The 18746-nt window shown below is 36.7% G+C and overlaps 1 protein-coding gene across 1 annotated transcript in view; it reads left to right on the forward strand.

Moving 5' to 3' along the window:
• Fstl5 (follistatin like 5) overlaps positions 1 to 18746 on the forward strand; it is a 398938-nt gene that overhangs the window by 350044 nt on the left and 30148 nt on the right. Inside the window, exons 14-15 of the mRNA XM_005344117.3 lie at positions 4565 to 4672; positions 9184 to 9308. Coding sequence (XP_005344174.1) covers positions 4565 to 4672; positions 9184 to 9308 — 233 coding nt within the window. The remainder of the gene's footprint in view (positions 1 to 4564; positions 4673 to 9183; positions 9309 to 18746) is intronic.

The following is an 18746-nucleotide window of genomic DNA, read 5'->3' on the forward strand; positions in this document are numbered from 1 at the left end:
CTGATTTCATATATTTAGATAAAGTATTATGCTAGTGGAGTGATAATCCATGTGGCTCAAATTTAAAGACAATATTGCTACCCATTAAAATATAAATAAACTTATTTCTGCCTATCTAAAGACAGAGCATACAAATTTTATAGCGAAAGATACAGTAAAAAGAAAACATTGCAAACTGCATCCTTTGTGTGTTTGATCACTTGAAAGCTTCAAACTGAAACCTGCATTTTCCAAAATTCAAATTCAAATCCTTCCCTCCTGTATCCCTGTATTTTTCTATCCCGTATGTCGGACATTTAGACCAAAACATTAACCATAATAGAAATTAGCTGTGTCCTAAACATGGCAGAAAGTACTATAGAATTCATTAGACTGCTCTTGAACGGGACAGTGAAGCCCACAAGCAAAGGCATTGTCCCTGGAGTTAGCAATGGCAAAGCAAAGTCCGAACACTCAATTAAATGGGCCCTTCACGGTTTCTGCTTTAAATCAAGTACATCAGCATACCTTATATGGGGCTAGGGTTGACACAAAGGCCTTGGCCAACCTAAGTGTCTCTGCTTCAGAGATACAGGTCCAGGCCTTGCTGTTCTTGAGACAAGATCTAGGCACGTGGCTCGTGTGTGATGATCCTCAGGTGTGAGGTGATCCTCCCGTGTCTTCCGCAGGATGCTGGGGTTGGAAGTGTGCATTTTCTCATTTTGTGGACTCATAATAAATGTATACTTGATGATTACAAATTTTTCCAACATTAAGTTATATCAATACACAATAGTTTAATAAAAGAGACTGGTTTCTTGTGATATAAATACTTCCAGCTTAGGTCTGAAGTTAATAGCAATCAGGAAATATCTGTATGCTTTCTTTCATTAACATCATTTTTATCTGTATCGGAAAGTATGAAGTGAAAAAATTTAACAGTATCTCTAAATGTGGTATTATTTTAAATGTCGAATTATTTCAGATGTTTTCGAGAGTGACATCAGATGATGTTTCGCTTTCTAGGTGATTAACTAGTAAACAACTGACCTCATTTCATTTTCCGTGGAGCAAGATTCGGTTCTGACTGGGTGCAGAAGAGGCTTAGTGTGACACCTCTGGAGTATTCTTGGGATCATCAGCAGTCTCCTCCAGCCATTAGCACATTATCTTGAGAATCTACATCATTAGTTTAAATTAGGTTCACTTAATTAGCCAGCTGGTACTCTCCTTGTCAGACTGGTAAACAAGCTGTGCTCCACTGTTTCCTCATCTCAAGTCTCAGCCCTTCTTCTGTGTCTTGCTGCTATTGTCATTGTTCCTCCCTAACAAAGTGAACCATCTTCACAGAATCTGCTGCATCTTGTCCGTGAGCAGTACACTGTATACTTAGATTTTTGCATTTGTTGTACTTACCCAAGAAAGACCGGTGACTCATTTTATCACTTATGTATATTAATACTATTCTCTATTGGTCAATAAAGACATAAACACATATAAAAATAAATTTACCCTCAAAGCATATATCGTATTTGCCTTTCAACACTGTTTTTATAATATTACAGGACAAAAGATTCTGTCGACGCCCATATAAAGCTATAGTGCATCAAATGAAATTCTTTGTTTTACTGCTGCATATTCCGTGTATTTTCAGTGATGTTTATAAAACAAGTAGGAGATGAGTTTAGCTCAGCACAGCACGGTAGCACTATGCATAGTAGTTACATGACAAACCATTCTAGAGCCTGAACATGTAGGACAATAACATGCTTTGCTGCTTGAAAAATATCTCAGTAAAGGTTAATATTTCAACAGAATTCCAGACAATGGGTTGCAGTAGAATTTTCTATATAAGATCAGACAATGCAGAGAAGTAGATGTTCATAAAATCTAGTATATTGTCAGGAAAAAAAATTAACCTACAGTAGCCTAGTCAGAAAAGTTCATTAAGTTGATTGTGGTTGGTTCACTCACTTTTGTTTAAAGAGGGTTTCTCTCATGAATTATATGATACTTCTTACAATTTCTGGGGGCTTCTATTGGAAGAGTCTGACAAGAGAAAAACATTTCCAGAAAAATAATATCTATAGGCTAATGTAAATCATGCTAAAGTCCAAAGTAGAATTCAGCACAGGCTGAACTTGGGAGATAAGCATATGCTTATCTAGTACATCACATTCCAGGCATCTGTTCCAAATCACTGTCTTTTAACAAATATCATTTTCATAAAGTAAGAAGAGGTAGGTTGACCTTCGAAACAATTAACATGAAAAGTTACTTTGTGCAGGTAGGCATATCAACTCTGTGGCCCTCCAGCCTTATGAAGGTCATGAATCGCAAATAGGTTTGAAAGTGGCCCAACACATTTGGAAATGCAGTGATGTCACAGTGTCATGCATTCAGACACTCTAGGTGGCATCCACTGCTTGAACTCTTGAGTTAGAAGATGAGAAGACATTTGTTTACACTTGTTTGTATCATTTGATGGAGAATCCTGTTATACTTTCAAAGCATTTCTTCTAAGGACCTATAATGAAAGCTAAGAATGAAACCCACCCCTGCGTAAGTCTATTAGGAGAGTAAAAATTTTAAAAGTCTTTCTTATATGTACTCATAAAAACATGTGAGGAGTGTAATCATTTTTGGTAAATAGAACAATTTTAATTTTCTTAGCAGAAATTAACTTTCACATGCTGCACAATTTGGCAGTTACTTATTCTCCCAGGAATACTGGCAGTCGCTCCTACAAAATGTTCAGACTCTCTTAAGCTCTACTCTGCATCACAGGTTCACAGGTTTATTTTTGGTAAATAAACAAATACATATACTAAGTACTACTTTTCAAAAACAGATATCCACGCTTTGTAAACAATTAAATTTTCAAAGTATATTTCCAGCTGTTTTGTAGAGATTCAACACGTGAGATTTATTTTTTTCTGGAACTGCTGGTGAGAACTGAGAGTAGAATTGCTTTCACTGACAGCCTGCACACAGGAACCTCTCAAGGAGGTAGCCATCTTCAAATAAACACGTCGAGTTATACTAAGTCCACACAAATCCCTTTATTCTGTAAGATTTTTAGAGAATGACACTGCACTCTTTTTTTCTCCTATATCTTGATTATGATAACACTTTAATATTAATACCATGATCATAAAAATAGCTCAACGCTTACAAGTGTGCACCCATCTACAAGGTGGAACCAGGGGCTCCTCGAAGAGCGTGCTAAAGAGACAGTCTACCGAGTGAGTATGCTGTACTGCAGCTGACTTCCTACAGTAGTTTATTAATAGTAGTTCAGTAGTGCTTAATATTTATTTGCTAGGCACAGATTTCCATTACCTATTGTAATAGTCACAGGAACTTTTAAAAGTAGGTATTAGTTCTATTTTATGGGAAAAATAAGCTTAATGCCTTCCTACTGTCTTCCTATTTTAAGAGATTTAGAAGGGTTTGAGAATAACTATTCTCAAACAAGATGTATCCTATGTCTCCCTTTCTCTGCACTGTATATAGTACTTCTTCTAGACACACAGCTTCCGATGTAGGAATCTTTTTGAGTTGCTGCTCATGTTCCAAAGTAGAGTAGTGTCTCACAAATCTTCGTATATATAAAGTATAAATTGGAAGACCTAGGCAGAGCGTCTGTGTTCATAGAGGTTGTGTTCATAATGGGAATAGTACAGTATCATGTACATGAGGTAGATGACCTCTGATGCGACAGCCATGGGTTTCTTACCCCTATGGATGGCTGTACATCTATGTAAGGTATTAGCTAGAAAAGGCTTTATAACAGCATAAGCAGTGTCTAAGTTCTATCAAAGTGGAAATTCCAATTTTAATCTCTTCTTGAACTTAAGCAAACATTCCCAAGCCTTCATCATTTGTCCTATCATATTATTAAAAAACAAATATCTAAAAGGTTTTCCTGGTTGTTGCTGTTCTTTACACTAAGCTATTTCTCTAACAATCTGGTGACCTGATGATTATTCTATTTAAGACAGCATTCAAACAAGGCTGTTATAACCCCATATACATCAAGTTTAAAATATAAAAGAAAAAAGAAAAAGCCAAAGGACCCTTCCTGCTTTTTCACCATTTCACTGATAGGAGCCACCTCTTTTGTTGCTCACAATATGAAGTTATGTATTAATGCATGCAAAATTTTAAATGAAACATCTGTCATTGATCCAAAGTAGCTATGTAAATCTAATAATAGCCATCCCATGAGTAATAAAACTAGTTAATTGCTTTTATAATGCCGAATCTAGTGGTTTTTTTCTGTGTGTGTATGCTGCAACTAAAGTTCATTAATGAAAATTCTGGCTTTTTTTTTCTCCTGCTACCCCCTCAACTATTGCCCATTTCTACGTGAACTTAGTATTTCATCAAGTCAAAATAGCCTTGGAAACATGAAAGGACATTCTCTCACGATAGCATTCAAAGCAAGAGGGGCATGAAAAAATAAATCAAAGAGGTTGTTCCATGGCTGTCTTGGTTTATGAAGTACAGTATTGTTCTCCAAAATTGTGGACCCACTTAGTGGTTACGATTTTCAATTGTTTTCAATTGTTCTTGATTACAGGCAGTGAGCACAGATCCTGTACCAGTTAAACTACACTATGACAAGTCACATGACCAGGTCTGGGTGCTGAGCTGGGGCAGCATGGAGAAGACATCACCAACTCTACAGGTAATATGGCATGAGAGTGGAGGAAGTGACGACTTTTAAACCTTTAGGTATCTCAGAGATGTCCATGGCTATATCACTGACATTCTTCTTTATGGGAACTGTGGTTCAATTGCTGTCTATGCATAGGAGCAAAAAGACAAAATGTCTAAAACTCAAGTAGTTATTGTAGACCAGGATGATCACAGATAATATTTATTGAAGATTCCATTAATATGGTAAAAATGAATGACAGTAAACAATTAATGCCATTAGAAAAAGAAACCTTATAATTTACCTTACTCTGTATGCTGTAGCTGTAACAGAACCTCTGAACTATAAGAACGTACTGGCAATTTCTGTCAAGAACCTCAAATGACACAGCAAAGCATGGGTACCAGAGAAGGTTTAGTGATATAACTGAGCCACATCCTCAGTAACCGTCCACCCATTAATAGACAGGTAAGGACGCACTTGAACTGTGGCCTTGCTTCAGTACTCCCAGTGAGACCTTGAGCTAGAGAGCATTGAATCTGACCACCAAGGTAAAGGTTGTTCTATCATCTTTAGCATCTAGAGTTGGTAATATGAGTTCAGGCTTACTTCCCATTGGGGGATGTGCTGTCTTGGGACAACTGTCTCTTTTTGAGGTCATTGATGTGATGACTTCACAGAAGCATAGGAAGAGAGAAATCAGGTGACTGTAACCTTGTGCCACAGCCCGCGGATCTTCAGAGACAAGGTTAAGCAGAAAAGCGTGGGTGCTGGAAATTTGTTGTGAACTACTTCCTCACATTGCCTGCAAACACAGCATTACCTGGAGTGTGCCGCTAATGTAGAGCCCTAAATCATCAAACTTTTTGCATATGTGTAAGGTAGGTTAGATGCAGTATTTTGGTTCCCAAGTAGTTGTCGCTAACAGTCTTTTAAACGTTTCTGAGTATTTTTCAAATTTTATTCAAATGCTAGAATTCTTGAGATGAATTAATTTAATAAGCTATAATAAAGATAGTTCATTTTATAATTAGAAATGACACTTTAAATGTCAAAAACACAGTATATTATCTTAGTTCCCTATTTTACAGCTCAAACCATTCTAAAACTTCATATTTTAAACTATGAGTACCCTAGACTTAAGCTGAACTAGCTATCTACTTTTGTGAAGTGGCAGCCATTTGGGATATATGCAGGTGAGATGTATATATGCCAGTGTGGCTCCAGTCACCACTGTCCCACTGGCTCATTCCAGGTCCATCACACACAGTGATGCCCTTGGAGTACTTGCTTCGCCTCTTTCTGAGCTCCTGACCTTGCTTCGCGTCTTCCTGAGCTCCTGCCATTGCTTCGCCTCTTCCTGAGCTCCTGCTCTTGCTTCACCTTTTTCTGAGCTCTTGCCCACAAGCCAGATATCTGCACAGTCCAGCACTTTCGAAGACAAGAGTGGAAACTCAAGGGGACTTACTTAGCATTTGGGCTAGAATTCACAGTCACGCTTGCCACATCTCATTAAGTCCAGTAAAACCTCTCTCGTTATCACAGGGAGGGTGTAGGAAAAGAAAGCAGCTTATTGCTTCCCGGCCACTTAGCGCTGAAATAATCACACAAAAACTATATTCATTAAATCACTGATTGGTCCACTAGCTCTAGCTTCTTATTGGCTCACTTTTACATGTTAATTTAACCAGTTTCTATTAATCTGTGTATGGCCATGTGGCTGTGGCTTACCAGCTAAAGTTCTGGCGTCTGTCTCTTTGGTGTCTCTTTGACTGAGCCCTTCTTTCTCCCAGCATTCAGTTTAGGTTTCCTTGCCTATGTCTATTCTTCCCTATCAGCCCAAGCCAGTTTTCTTTATTCATTAATGGTAATCACAGCATACAAAGGGGAATCCGACATCAGGACGAAGACTGAGCAATACCACTGCACCCTTCACAGTGGAAGACTGCAAAAGGGATGTATGGTCAGACAAGGAAATAGTACTAATTATTGGAGATTTGCTATTTAAGTCTAATCTTGACAATACAAAACAACCCAACATGTGTGGCTATAAAATTATGTATTTCTGGGATGGTTAATAGCTCTGACTTTTCTCCCAAAGGATATATGCTCCGTTTCCAGCACCAACATGGCCACTCTATACCATCTGCAACTCTAGTCCCAGGCCTCCTTGTGTACTTGGAGCATGTACATGCATGACAGCAAAATATCATACATATAAAATAATACATATATTTGTGTGTTATATATATGTATATATATGTGCCTACAAAATATTTTAATGCTATTGTTTTAATTGGTTTTAAAACTTAAGAATTACTTTTACAAGCTTGAATACTTTTTTAAAAAAAATAGGAGCAAGTGTTTTTAATGTATTTTTTGTTGCTGTTTGTCATGTGTTTTTTGTTTTAATCAATTACTTCATTTCTCTTTTAGTTTAGCTACTCAGATGACTAAAACAACAAGTTTTGAAATGGTGACAAAAGTTTTTATTTAAAACCTTAAATATTATACCGACCACCGCCTCTAAGATTTTGTAGACATCCTAAGTAATTTTATGCAGAATATTTGGTCAATGAAAAATGACGTCTTTGTCTTTCTCTGAATACATAATAAAACGTTATAGAATATAGTGATTTTAAAACAAATTTCTAAGTAGGAATTAGACCATATCTGAAAACATAAAATATAAGGAAGAAAGTAAGAATAAGGAAAGTTTCTATCACAGTAGTTTATATAAGAAAATTTTATTTTCATATAAAGATAAGCTGATTGGAGATATGTAGATTGCAGAAAGATTTTATATATATATATGGAATATATACACACATATATGTATAAAAAGATAGATTATGCTGGCTGAGTTGATATACAAACAGATGATAGATGGGTAGAGGTAGGTAGGTAGATAGATAGATAGATAGATAGATAGATAGATAGATAGATAGATAGATAGATAGACTTAGAGACAGACAGACAGACTTTGGAATGTCACGTCTTGGCTCTCATGAGACGAAATGCTAGTGTCTTGAGATCAATTAACCCTTAAAAGCTCCCAAGCACATATATCAGGTCATCATTCCTTGAGTGGCTTACCAGTGCTCTTTCCTAAGAAAGCCATGACTTTTCAGAAATGTCCAATAATCATGGAAATTTATCACTCAGTAGGATTTTTATGAATCGTGTGCAAAGGACATAGGATTTCAGATGTGTGAAAGGTGGGATGAACGGTTCTTCTGAGAAACTAAAGTTATAATCGAAACAGTGGGCAGGCCCTCATGGTAACACTTGTGTTTTGCATCATGTCAATTACAGAGCCTGCTGGTGAAAGCCAGGCACTGGGCTCTGAAGGCTGAGGAGTCTTTGCTACATACAGCACAATGTTTACACTGGCACCCATTCACTCAGGAAGGTGCAACAGCTTTCACTCAATAATAGGAAACACTCTGTATTAATTTTATATTTTCAAGCTATTTTTTGACCTATACATTTTTGATAAATTTTCAGGAAAATTATTTTTGATAATTTTTACTATTAAGAATGCTCATGAGCTGTCATACAAATTTGTGATTCTACACAGAATTTCACACGCAGGAGAAGCTTGGAGTGAGTGCTTTTAGTTGCTGAGCCACTACCTAGCCCTTTGCATACTCATTATTTAAACAGAATTTTAATTAAATAATTGTTTCTTTCAACACTGACAAGATGCAGGAAGAATAAAGGGGACTCCAGAACTTGATGCATTGTAGAATATGAAATAAAATATTTTAAATATAATCATATTTTATGTAGAACTGCCCCTGAACATTGCCCTCTCCTTCTCATATTTGTGGCATCTAGCACACACATGAATATGAGCACACACCTAAACTTGCACATACACACAAACAAATAAATTTTTAAAATGAGTAAAAAATTTTAAAACAAAATTTTGTTTATTTTAAGGTTTTCAAAAGTTAAAGTGATGCCATGTTTTGTTCTTGTTTTCATGGTCTTATTGCTATCTTTGCTCTATCGAAGAAGTATGGCACAGTAATTCTTTTTATATGTGTGTTTCTTTTACTATTTTCATAGCTTCTGCAATGCAAAGGTTGCATACTTGTATTTGTTATCCGGTGTCTCTTGGTAATCAGAGCTGTTCTGAAAATGTTAAGTTCTTAGGTGTCTGCCTTGTGCAAAAGTTATATGCTATAATATTTCTTTGTAGAAAGTTTACTCTCAAAAATTACCTACATATCTGGGCAGTGGTGGCACATACCTTTAATCCCAGCACTTGGGAGGCAGAGGCAGGCAGATCTCTGTGAGTTCGAGGCCAGCCTGGTCTACAAGAGCTAGTTCCAGGACCGGCTCTAAAAACCACAGAGAAACCCTGTCTCAAAAACAAACAAACAAAAAAGCTACCTATTATGGATCACAATTTGCTACTAAGATACCAACTCTCAAAAGAAAAGCAATTTATTCATACAATCGTATTTAGCTTGAAGAAAATTAAGCCTCATATTCTACATTTCTTCAGTCTAAACCTGATGTATCGCGTTTAGGTGATAACCCTGGCCAGTGGGAACGTACCACACCACACCATCCACACACAGCCAGTTGGAAAGCAGTTTGACCGAGTGGATGATTTTTTCATCCCCACCACGACACTTATTATCACCCATATGAGGTAAGTGCAAAGATGAATGGCCTGTTTTTAAAGTTTTCTCTCTAATCTTAATAAAAAGCACAAAAAAATCAAGAACCAGTTTATTTATAAAGCAAGTGCAAGTAATAGTCTCATGTGATTTTTAGCTTCTCATATGTGCTTATGCAATTTATCAGGATTAGTAGTAACCTTACTGCCATGAATTTCTTTTCATGTCTAATGAACAAACTTCTAACAACAAAAGTGTATTTTGTTATTTGAATCAATTTAACTCTGATAATTTTCTAAATTGTTATTAGTTTTCCCCCTATGATCTTATAAAATGTTCATATTTCCTGAAAAAAATGAAATCATTCTGATGAACGAATTAATTCTCAAATGGAGAGAATGTGTGTTGTTGTGTGACACAAGGAAGAACCACAGGTTCGGATGTCTGTTCAGTGTATCTGATGATACCACAGTGTTGGCTTATGTTGAGATCAATATGAAATCCCATTCGGAAGTACAATAAGTTCATACAGAATGTTTGAAGCATACTCTTTCTAAAGGGGCACTTTTTTCTCTCCGTCCAATTATTTACAAGGTGTGTAGGTAATACTCACTCAAAGAATGGTATCTGAACAAGGCCCCACAGCTGCGGTTGAAATGCTTGCCTGTGCAGACAGCATTCACATCAGCCTTTTGAGCCATTCTGAATTACTGCGCCTAGTTGACATATTGCCTGAAAATTGTGGTTTTAGCCTCAGAAAGATTTCTACATGGCAGTCTATGAGGGCTGATGATAATCAGAAAGACAACCAAATATTATCTACAACCGGAGACGTCATTTAATTTCATTGCTCTGCATTATTGAAATGAATTTAAAGTTGTGATTGATGATCCTTCTAATGCTTTAGCATTTATATTCCCTTAGGACTGTATACCGACATACATGTCTGCCTAGTCTGTGCTCTGTAAGAAATTGAATTAATGGAGAGTGAACATTAACTTATAGTTATGTTATCTCCACGTAGAACCTAATTTTACTGAACAGAGATGATCATCAAATTTCCTATATTTCAGCTCAAAGTAATTGTTCCAACTGCTGCAATAATGATGATCAATAACAACAACAACAAAAATATGGCTCCTGTTTCACAAATTAAATTGTTTATATACTGTTTCTTTAAAACAACTAGAATTTATTCCATGCTTGAAGCACCGTGGGAGTTAACATGATTTGTTTTGTGGAGTAAATTGCCAAGTGAATTTCCCGTGTGTGTGAATGTGTTGGGACTGGATTTCTGTGAACTGTGTATTCATAATTTGACAGTGCTTCCTCACTTTGTGTTTCAAATACACTTCCACGTCTTCGAGAATAACGCCTGGCACATAATGAGTATTTGATGAATATTGACTTTCTTCCTCTGCCATGGCCTGTAGTTAATCTGCTTTATTCCCAGATTGCATCATCTTTAATTCCTATAATTGATATCTTAACGTCTGGAACACACCTGGGCCAGAGTCAGGATCTTATATTCTTAATGTCAGAAATGAGGGATGTTTAATTTATGTTTGTCAAGGGATGGAGGAAAGTGACACATGTCCGATGATTGGGCGTGGGGAAGAGCTATCTTTCAGACATACTGGGTTTCTCCATGTCACATAACATCCAGGCCGCATGGATTGTGTGGAAATGGAGAATAATGGCAGAAACTCCCAAGACTGGCTCAAGTCCCAAGGAAAGGATTGCAATGTTAAGCTTCTTTTCTTGTGGCTTTCCACAGGACTTATGGCAGAAAGTGGGGGGGGAAAAAAAAAACTAAGGTAGTTTATGCAGCTGGAGTTAATTCTCCATGCATGCCTTGGGCCCAGTCGATGTGGAGTCTTGCTTTCTGTGAATGCCCTTTGGTATAATCAAAAAGATGATCACAGGCTGCATATGCACTGCTCAGCCCAGTAAGCAGGGATGAAGTCTCTCTTCCTGAATTCAGCTCTTACTTGCTTTGTTAGCTGCTGGCGTTGGCTCACCTACTGGTCACTGCAACACTGTTCTTGCCAGTCATCGTCCTTGTAGGTGGTGATAGTTTCTGACACTGGCTTCTGCTTTTTTCCTCGTCAAGTTCAGGTGACCAATTTATAAGAATCCCCTCAGACTTTGTTTTTCTGCATATGGAGAGGCAACTCCTGTCACTAGCGACACTATTGTCACTGTGTTGCAGCATACAATTTATTTCATTCTAAAGACTGATATGAAATATTGCTTGAGTAATCCTTTGTCCAGTGATGGCTGTCTGGACAATTCATGACTGACATAGGTAAACAGCATTACCTTGTGGTTGGTTGTAATTATGCTAAAAGTCTATATATTTCTTGTTCTGGCTTCATTCATATATTTAACCCCTGCCCTATATCTTCATCACCTATTTTGTTTCTGTAAATATAATCTTTAGGCATATTTATTCTTGTCTCTAAGGTAGGTCAAGATGGAAGAATTTAAAATACCAAAATGAATATGATTGTTTTACTCCAAAAGGACTTCAGTATTATATCCTTGTATTGTTATTCCTTTTAATTTATATAGTGAAATACACACTCATAGGTTTGAATTTTAAGAATCATCAAATTTTCTGTTTTGTGATACGTATGGACACATGTGCCATACATATGTACATAACTATTTGTGTGCATGTATATGCTTGAATACTTTTTATATCTATAATACAATATATCGTGTTACAAAATTTAAATGTACATGACAAAATACCATAATGATGTCACTTATTATACTAGATTTTTATCAATATTGTTTACAAAAGATATTAAACTTCATAAAATTCAGAGAGTTTATTTAAACATATCAAAAAAATTCTTGAAATCCTCAGGCTGTTTCTGAGGCTTTCTTTTCTTTTAGTTCTCCATATTAGATAGAGTGCAAGTAGAAATTTTAATCCCACTATGCTAAATAAACTGATGTCATGTGACAGGGGAATTCCTACAAGTTACAAGAAAGTTAGAATGTTGTTATGTATCTAACTCAAAGGCCAGTCCTGTAAGGATTGGTAGAAGCAGCAGTACTACTTTCCTCCCTTTTCTCATACCCTTCTTCATGCAATGTTTTAATGTGTATGTGCCCAGGCACAGGTGTCCGTCTTTGATCAATGATCGAGTTGCATATTTTACTGAGGGGTTCTTAAGATAAGCACAGATTAAACCAGAATATTGAAAATTCAATTTCCATGTGATTACATTGCTCTGAACAAGACCCACAGAGCACAGAAAGCAAATACACACTATTGCTCATCTGGAAAGGTTTTTCTCATTTGCCCCCATTTCTCACTCTTTATTACAGTATGATGCTCTTCTGGACTGAATTCCTCAGTCTGGTTGACCCTTCAGTTTGGAAAGAACAAGGCTAGTTGGTAGGCATTCCTTTATGATTGTGTACATAGGAATGTTTGAGGAACAATCAGTCAGTAAGACCTTAAAGACCTGTGAATTCTCAGATGGGCCACAGCCCTAACCCAGCCCAGTGTCAGCACTTCATAGCAGCTGACACAGCAACAACATAACGTGAGAAGCAAGAGAAAGAAAGAGTTCCTACTGTCTGAGAGTGTCAACAGTGCACGTTTCGTGTTATCAATTAGAGCAAAGAAATGGTTAAGAGGACGTTGGGTTTGATATATGTTCCTTTAAAACTCCTCCAAGGAGAAAATATTTCTCCTGCAGGGAAAATAAACATTCTGTGGAAGTTAACGTACATCATTCCCCTTAATTTCTATGAAAAATGTTGGAGCAAAATTATATATAGAGAGGGAGATGCACGGGTGTACGTGTGTATGCTGAGACATAGATCAGTAAAGAATTTTCTTGTCAGAGACAGAGCAGGGGTGTAGAGTCACAATGTTCCCACTAAAGTTGGCAGCTGGCATTTGAAATCTTCTCACAAAAGTAATGGAGAAGATACGTTGTTCAAGAGCATTGGATGAAAGTTCTGTCTCCTAATGATGGGCGGCAATTCAAGGGGTAGTATTGTAGCCTTTAATATTAGCAAAAGCAAGTAGACCTCTGTGAGTTCAAGGCCAGCCTTGTTTACAAGATTTCCAGGCCTACTAGGGCTAGGTAGTGAAACTATGTTTCAAGAACAAACAGGCAAATAAACAAACAAACAACAGAAAAAAACAAAATAGACCAAAGAACAGAAAGATAAAAAAGGAATGCAAAATTATTTTTAAATGCAAATCTCATAAGAAAACCTCAATTCAGTGCAATAATTTTATTTCATTGATGCTTACAAGCTAATCAACTCATACAGAGAAATAAGACAACAAAAGCTAAACAAAAATGTGTCTAAAGGAAGTAAATCACCAAACCCTGTACACTCTCAAAATGAATATTAAGATATTATCAGTTCAGAATACTTCTTTATTCCATCTCTGCAGCTCAACCAGAAGTCAGCTTTAAATTGACAGGACCTGTCAGTGAGCTCATCACACCCCAAGGCCAATCAATTTGTAAATTGTTTAATAAAATGGTACATACATACATATATGTTTAACACACACCTACATCTTCAATTTTTTCTTAGAAAAACTTCCAGTATTTTTTAAAGGGGGATTGTGTTTGTGTGTTCAAAACATGGAATTTGAAAATATTGGATTACTTCATTTTATTTCTTTTTTAAATTAACTTGTAAATTTTCCATAAACATCAGTGGACTTCCTGTAAGCATTTTGTCCATGTGTACCCTTATACTTGGTTCTAATGAGCTTGTGTTGCCTGGTCTGTCCACTCATCTCCCTTATTTGGTCCCTTTCTCACAAAAAATAGCTCCCCTACATCCTTAGGTCACTGCCATCTCCACCACTACTTAAGTTCACTTCCTTCTGCTCCTGCATTCCTTTCTAGTTTTATGATTTACACTCCCCACACACATATGCCTATACACATATGCATACATGCACAAATAAAAATGCACACACACACACACACACATACATGCATGCACAAATAAAAATGCACACACACACACACACACAAATCTGAAGTCTACATATGATGGAAAATATGCCATGTTCCCTGTCTGGTTTATTTCATTTGACGTAACTTTTAATTTATTTTCTTGAAAATTCCATTTTTTTTCATTTTTCTCTGAAATTTTCATTGTGTATATGTTTCACATTTTCTTTATTCATTAATCAGAAGATGAACTCTTAGACAGTTTGGACTTTCTACTTAAGGCGTTTAGTATAGCAATAAACAATCGTGTGCAAACATTTCGGGGATACCTTGACTTAGAGTCCTTCAGGCATAATAACCTGAACAAGTATACTTTTCTAGAAGCTTCCATGATGTTATGAATAGTAGTGACATACTTTTTTCCAAATACAGAAGCATGTTCCCTTTTAGGCTTTGACCTATGATTTCAGTCTGCTTCTTTTAATGATCACTGCGTATACTTTTTTAACACTATTTTCAACTTTCTGTAGTTCAGTGATGCTATGTATGTGAACACTTAAACTCTGTGTATGTATGAAAGACAGACAGGCATGCACGCATGCACACACATGGGCGTGCAGGCACACACACACACATACTTTTTTATTACTTCTTTAGTGACAATGTTCTAGCTCTCCCCTGCCTAGTAATTCCCGACAATTCCAGGACTCTCTCAATTTTACTTTAGTCCAATTTAAAACAGAACAAAACAATGTTTAGTGCTCCAAATGTTTGAAATATGCAGCCAGCAACTCCATTAAAGAGTTTTTAATCAATCTTTTCTGACAGATTTCATTGTTGTTGTTCAATGGAGAAAGTGAACACACTTTCTAATCATCCCTAACCAAGAAGCTATCAAAAATGAATAAGTACTCCCAAATGGATACTTAGTTTTCTCCGAGGTTTCACTGAGGAAGCAAACCACTCTTAGAGGCAGTCCCTATGCCCAGCAGTAAATGCCCAACACAAAGGTACTTAATGTCATTTTGGACGACCTTTGTCTCATAACATTTCTCAGTACATGTTTTTAAACCAAATTGTCACTAACAATTAGAATAATGAATTTTTCTTTATAGTGTCTCCCACAGTGGTTATGGTAATTAGCACTCAGTATATTTTTATGGAAAAAATAGTTGTCTGAACATCTGATTAGCACAGAGATTTTCAGGAAAAGAAGTATGGTGGGCTAAGTCATGACGTTAGTCTACTGGACATTTCTCTGTGACTGTAAGTATAAAACAGGGAAGGGAATGGCCAGCGGGAATTATCTATGTAACACTGCAGGTGGCAGCCAGTATTGAGCATATTTGGGTCACTGGAGTTAACTCAAGAGTGCAACCATCCATAGAGGCATACTATCTCTGGAACTTTTCTTAGTGTCTTTTAAATTATAACCAATGTCTATGAAGTCACTGGTTTTCTTTGTCTTGGTCCCTAATCTATAAGACTTGTAAAAATCCACAACTGCTTTTCTAATTTCTGTTAGAAAATTAGAAAGCACATTTTATCAAGAATACATTTTACAATGGCAAGGGGGTTTGATCCTACTTAATGTGCTGGCTTTGTGGGAGCCTAGCCAGTTTGGATGTTCATCTTCCAAGATATGGACGGAGGGGGAAGGACCTAAGACTTACCACAGGGCAGGGCACCCTGACTGCTCTTTGGACTGGAGAGGGAGGGGGAGAGGAGTGCGGGGAGGGGGAGAAGGGTGGGAGGAGGGGGAGGGAGGTGGGAGGCTGGGAGGAGGCGGAAACTTGGTTTTTTTTCTTCCTTTTCTCAATAAAAAAATAAAATAAAATAAAAAAGAATACATTTTTACATCTTAATTTAGCTCATTTCCATTATTTGATGTTTCACCATGAGGCTCGTGGCCTACTAGCAAGGTTTCTACATGTCTTTCCTGGCAGCAGCTCCATGGCTTCTCTGAACTCCGCTCTTCTTTCTCCCAGCATTCAGTTTAGTTTTCCCTGCCTAGCTCTGTTGGGAGACAAGAGCTGCTTGTTCACTCCCGGCTGCCCAGAACCAAAATAACCACATAGAAACTATATTAATTAAATTACTATTTATCCCATTAGCTCTAACTTCTTATTGGCTAACTCTTACATCTTAATTTAACCTATTTCCATTAGTCTGTGTATCGCCAAATGGCTAACTGACTAAAGTTCCAGTATCTATCTCCAGGGGCTCCAGGGATTCTCTCCAACATAGCTCTCCTCTGCCCTATTAGGCCAAGCCAGTTTCTATATTAGCCAATGTTATTCACAGCATACAGAGGGGATCTCACATCATACAATTGTTACCCAGTTTCAGAGGGGGTCCAGTTGGCTCCTATGCTGCTTCTCCACTGTCAGTTCAGCAGCAGTTAGCTCAGGTAAACTGTTTCAGTAAGTAACCCCATCATGGTCTTGATCCCTTTGCTCATATTATTGATCCTCCCTCTCTTTGACTGGATTTTGGGAACTCAACCCAGTGTTTAGCTGTGAATCTAACACATCTGTTTCCATTAGTTTCTGGATAAAGTTTCTATTCCTATTTCATTTAGATTATGATAAAAATTTGTGATTGGACAAAACCTGGAACACTGGGAATATTCTATAGTTCTTCTAAGCCTTAGAGAATCTTGCTTTTTTAAAATTCAGGTTGATTTCATTATCAATATTCTAGATTGCTTGTTTGAGATTTATATCTGTCATTCAATTCTAAAAACTCCCTAGGAGATATCTACTCTGCAAAGATTTTTTTTCCCCTTGTTCAAAGCAAAATATACTGAAATAAATATTTCATTGGTTTCTCAGTTTTTATTTCAAATCAACTCAGTTTATAAAATAAGAAATGATAGATTAGGCTTATACGTAAGTCATAACTCTATCAGCTTATGGCTAATATTTCTTCAAAATATGAAATTTATTTTCATAAAAAGAAATATATCAAATTGTAAGACAATGAATGAAATGGCTTCGGTAATTGACATTGGGAAGATTTATCACACAATCTGTATAAAGCATTTGGGGTTTGAGCTCTGAGGTAGGAGATTCTTAGTAAATATAAAGCCCTGGGTTCTAGTAGCAGCAGCAACAACACTAGGAACAAATCTATAAAGCTTGAGAAACCGTGTTCATTTATTAATTTTAATTAAGGGTTTAATATTGGTATTAGAGAAAGCAAGTTGCAATTTCCCCAAGTGTCTTATCTCTGATTAGAGATATTTAGGTGAAGCTTGTATAACAATGATGACATGGGAGAATTCTGACAAATGCTGGATTATTTTTCTTAATATCAATACTAAAGTTATCAAATAACAAACATGTATGTATTAATTAATCAGGATTAGGAATATAAATGTTTAAACACTCTCAAAACAAGCTATTCAGTTTAAACAGAGTCAAGGTGCACCAAAAATGCAAAATCATTGCTCACAGTTACTTCTGCATTCTGCATGGCACAACATATCCTCTGGTCTAAAACTGTACACCGATCCTATAGTAATTCACCTCAGAGCCTTTGAGGTAAAAAGTCATTAGTGAGTTAAAATAAAGTTTTGATGGAGACTTTTTTGTTTCCTTGAGGCTGAGAAGAAAATGTGTCAAGAACACGAATCTCCAAAATAATCACTGAAATGGGATATCTAGAAAGTCCTGAGGCATACTTGTGTTTTTATGAGAGTACTCATCTTGGCAGTGGGGTAAATGTTCTTCAGAAACTCAGAATGCCATAAGGGAATAAGGTGGAACCCCATTCAGCTGGAGAACAAGGTTGTTGGAGATTTTCTGAAGATGTGAAAAAAATCAGGATCAATAATTACAGATATGTGATACTATTCTCATTGGGCACTGAGGATAAATGAAAGTAACACAGACTGTGAGATAGAGAAAGTTCTGAAGAGGGCATTTATTTTTATGAAAATAAACATCGTGGCAGTATTGTAGATGTTCATTAGGAATTCCATCCATGCTCAACACAATATGTTCATTGTCATTGGTGTGGGACATTATGGACATTCTCTTTCCACAATAAGGAAAAATAAGTAATGGGCATGGCATGACTAGGTGACCTGCAGATCATCTTACAGGTTTCTGTAACTGCAGTGATCCAAGTTGGCCTTACCTGCTTCTTCAAAGGCTTGATGTTCCTGAGGACAGAAACCTCTCCTCTTCACTCTGCATTCTCAGAAAATGTTCTCAGCTGGAGACATACAGTTCTCAATCCAGAGAATGCTAGCATTCACCACCAATTGGTGCATAAATGACTTGATTTTTGAGAAATAAAAATCTTCAAGTTTTAGTTTGCTTCAAAGCATACTGTGGGTATACTTTTTGTCTGTGTTTACATGTATAAATGTAGGACATCATCAGGTTTTCATGTAGAACAGGTGTCATATATCCTAATTATTTGGTGTTGTGGGCTAATCTGCAAAGCAAACTTTTATTCTTTGTGTTTTCAGTCTTTCTTCATTAAAACTACCAGAATCATTCCATTTCATAA

This window comes from Microtus ochrogaster, chromosome 1, assembly GCF_000317375.1.
Source record: "Microtus ochrogaster isolate Prairie Vole_2 chromosome 1, MicOch1.0, whole genome shotgun sequence".
Classification (NCBI taxonomy): domain Eukaryota; kingdom Metazoa; phylum Chordata; class Mammalia; order Rodentia; family Cricetidae; genus Microtus; species Microtus ochrogaster.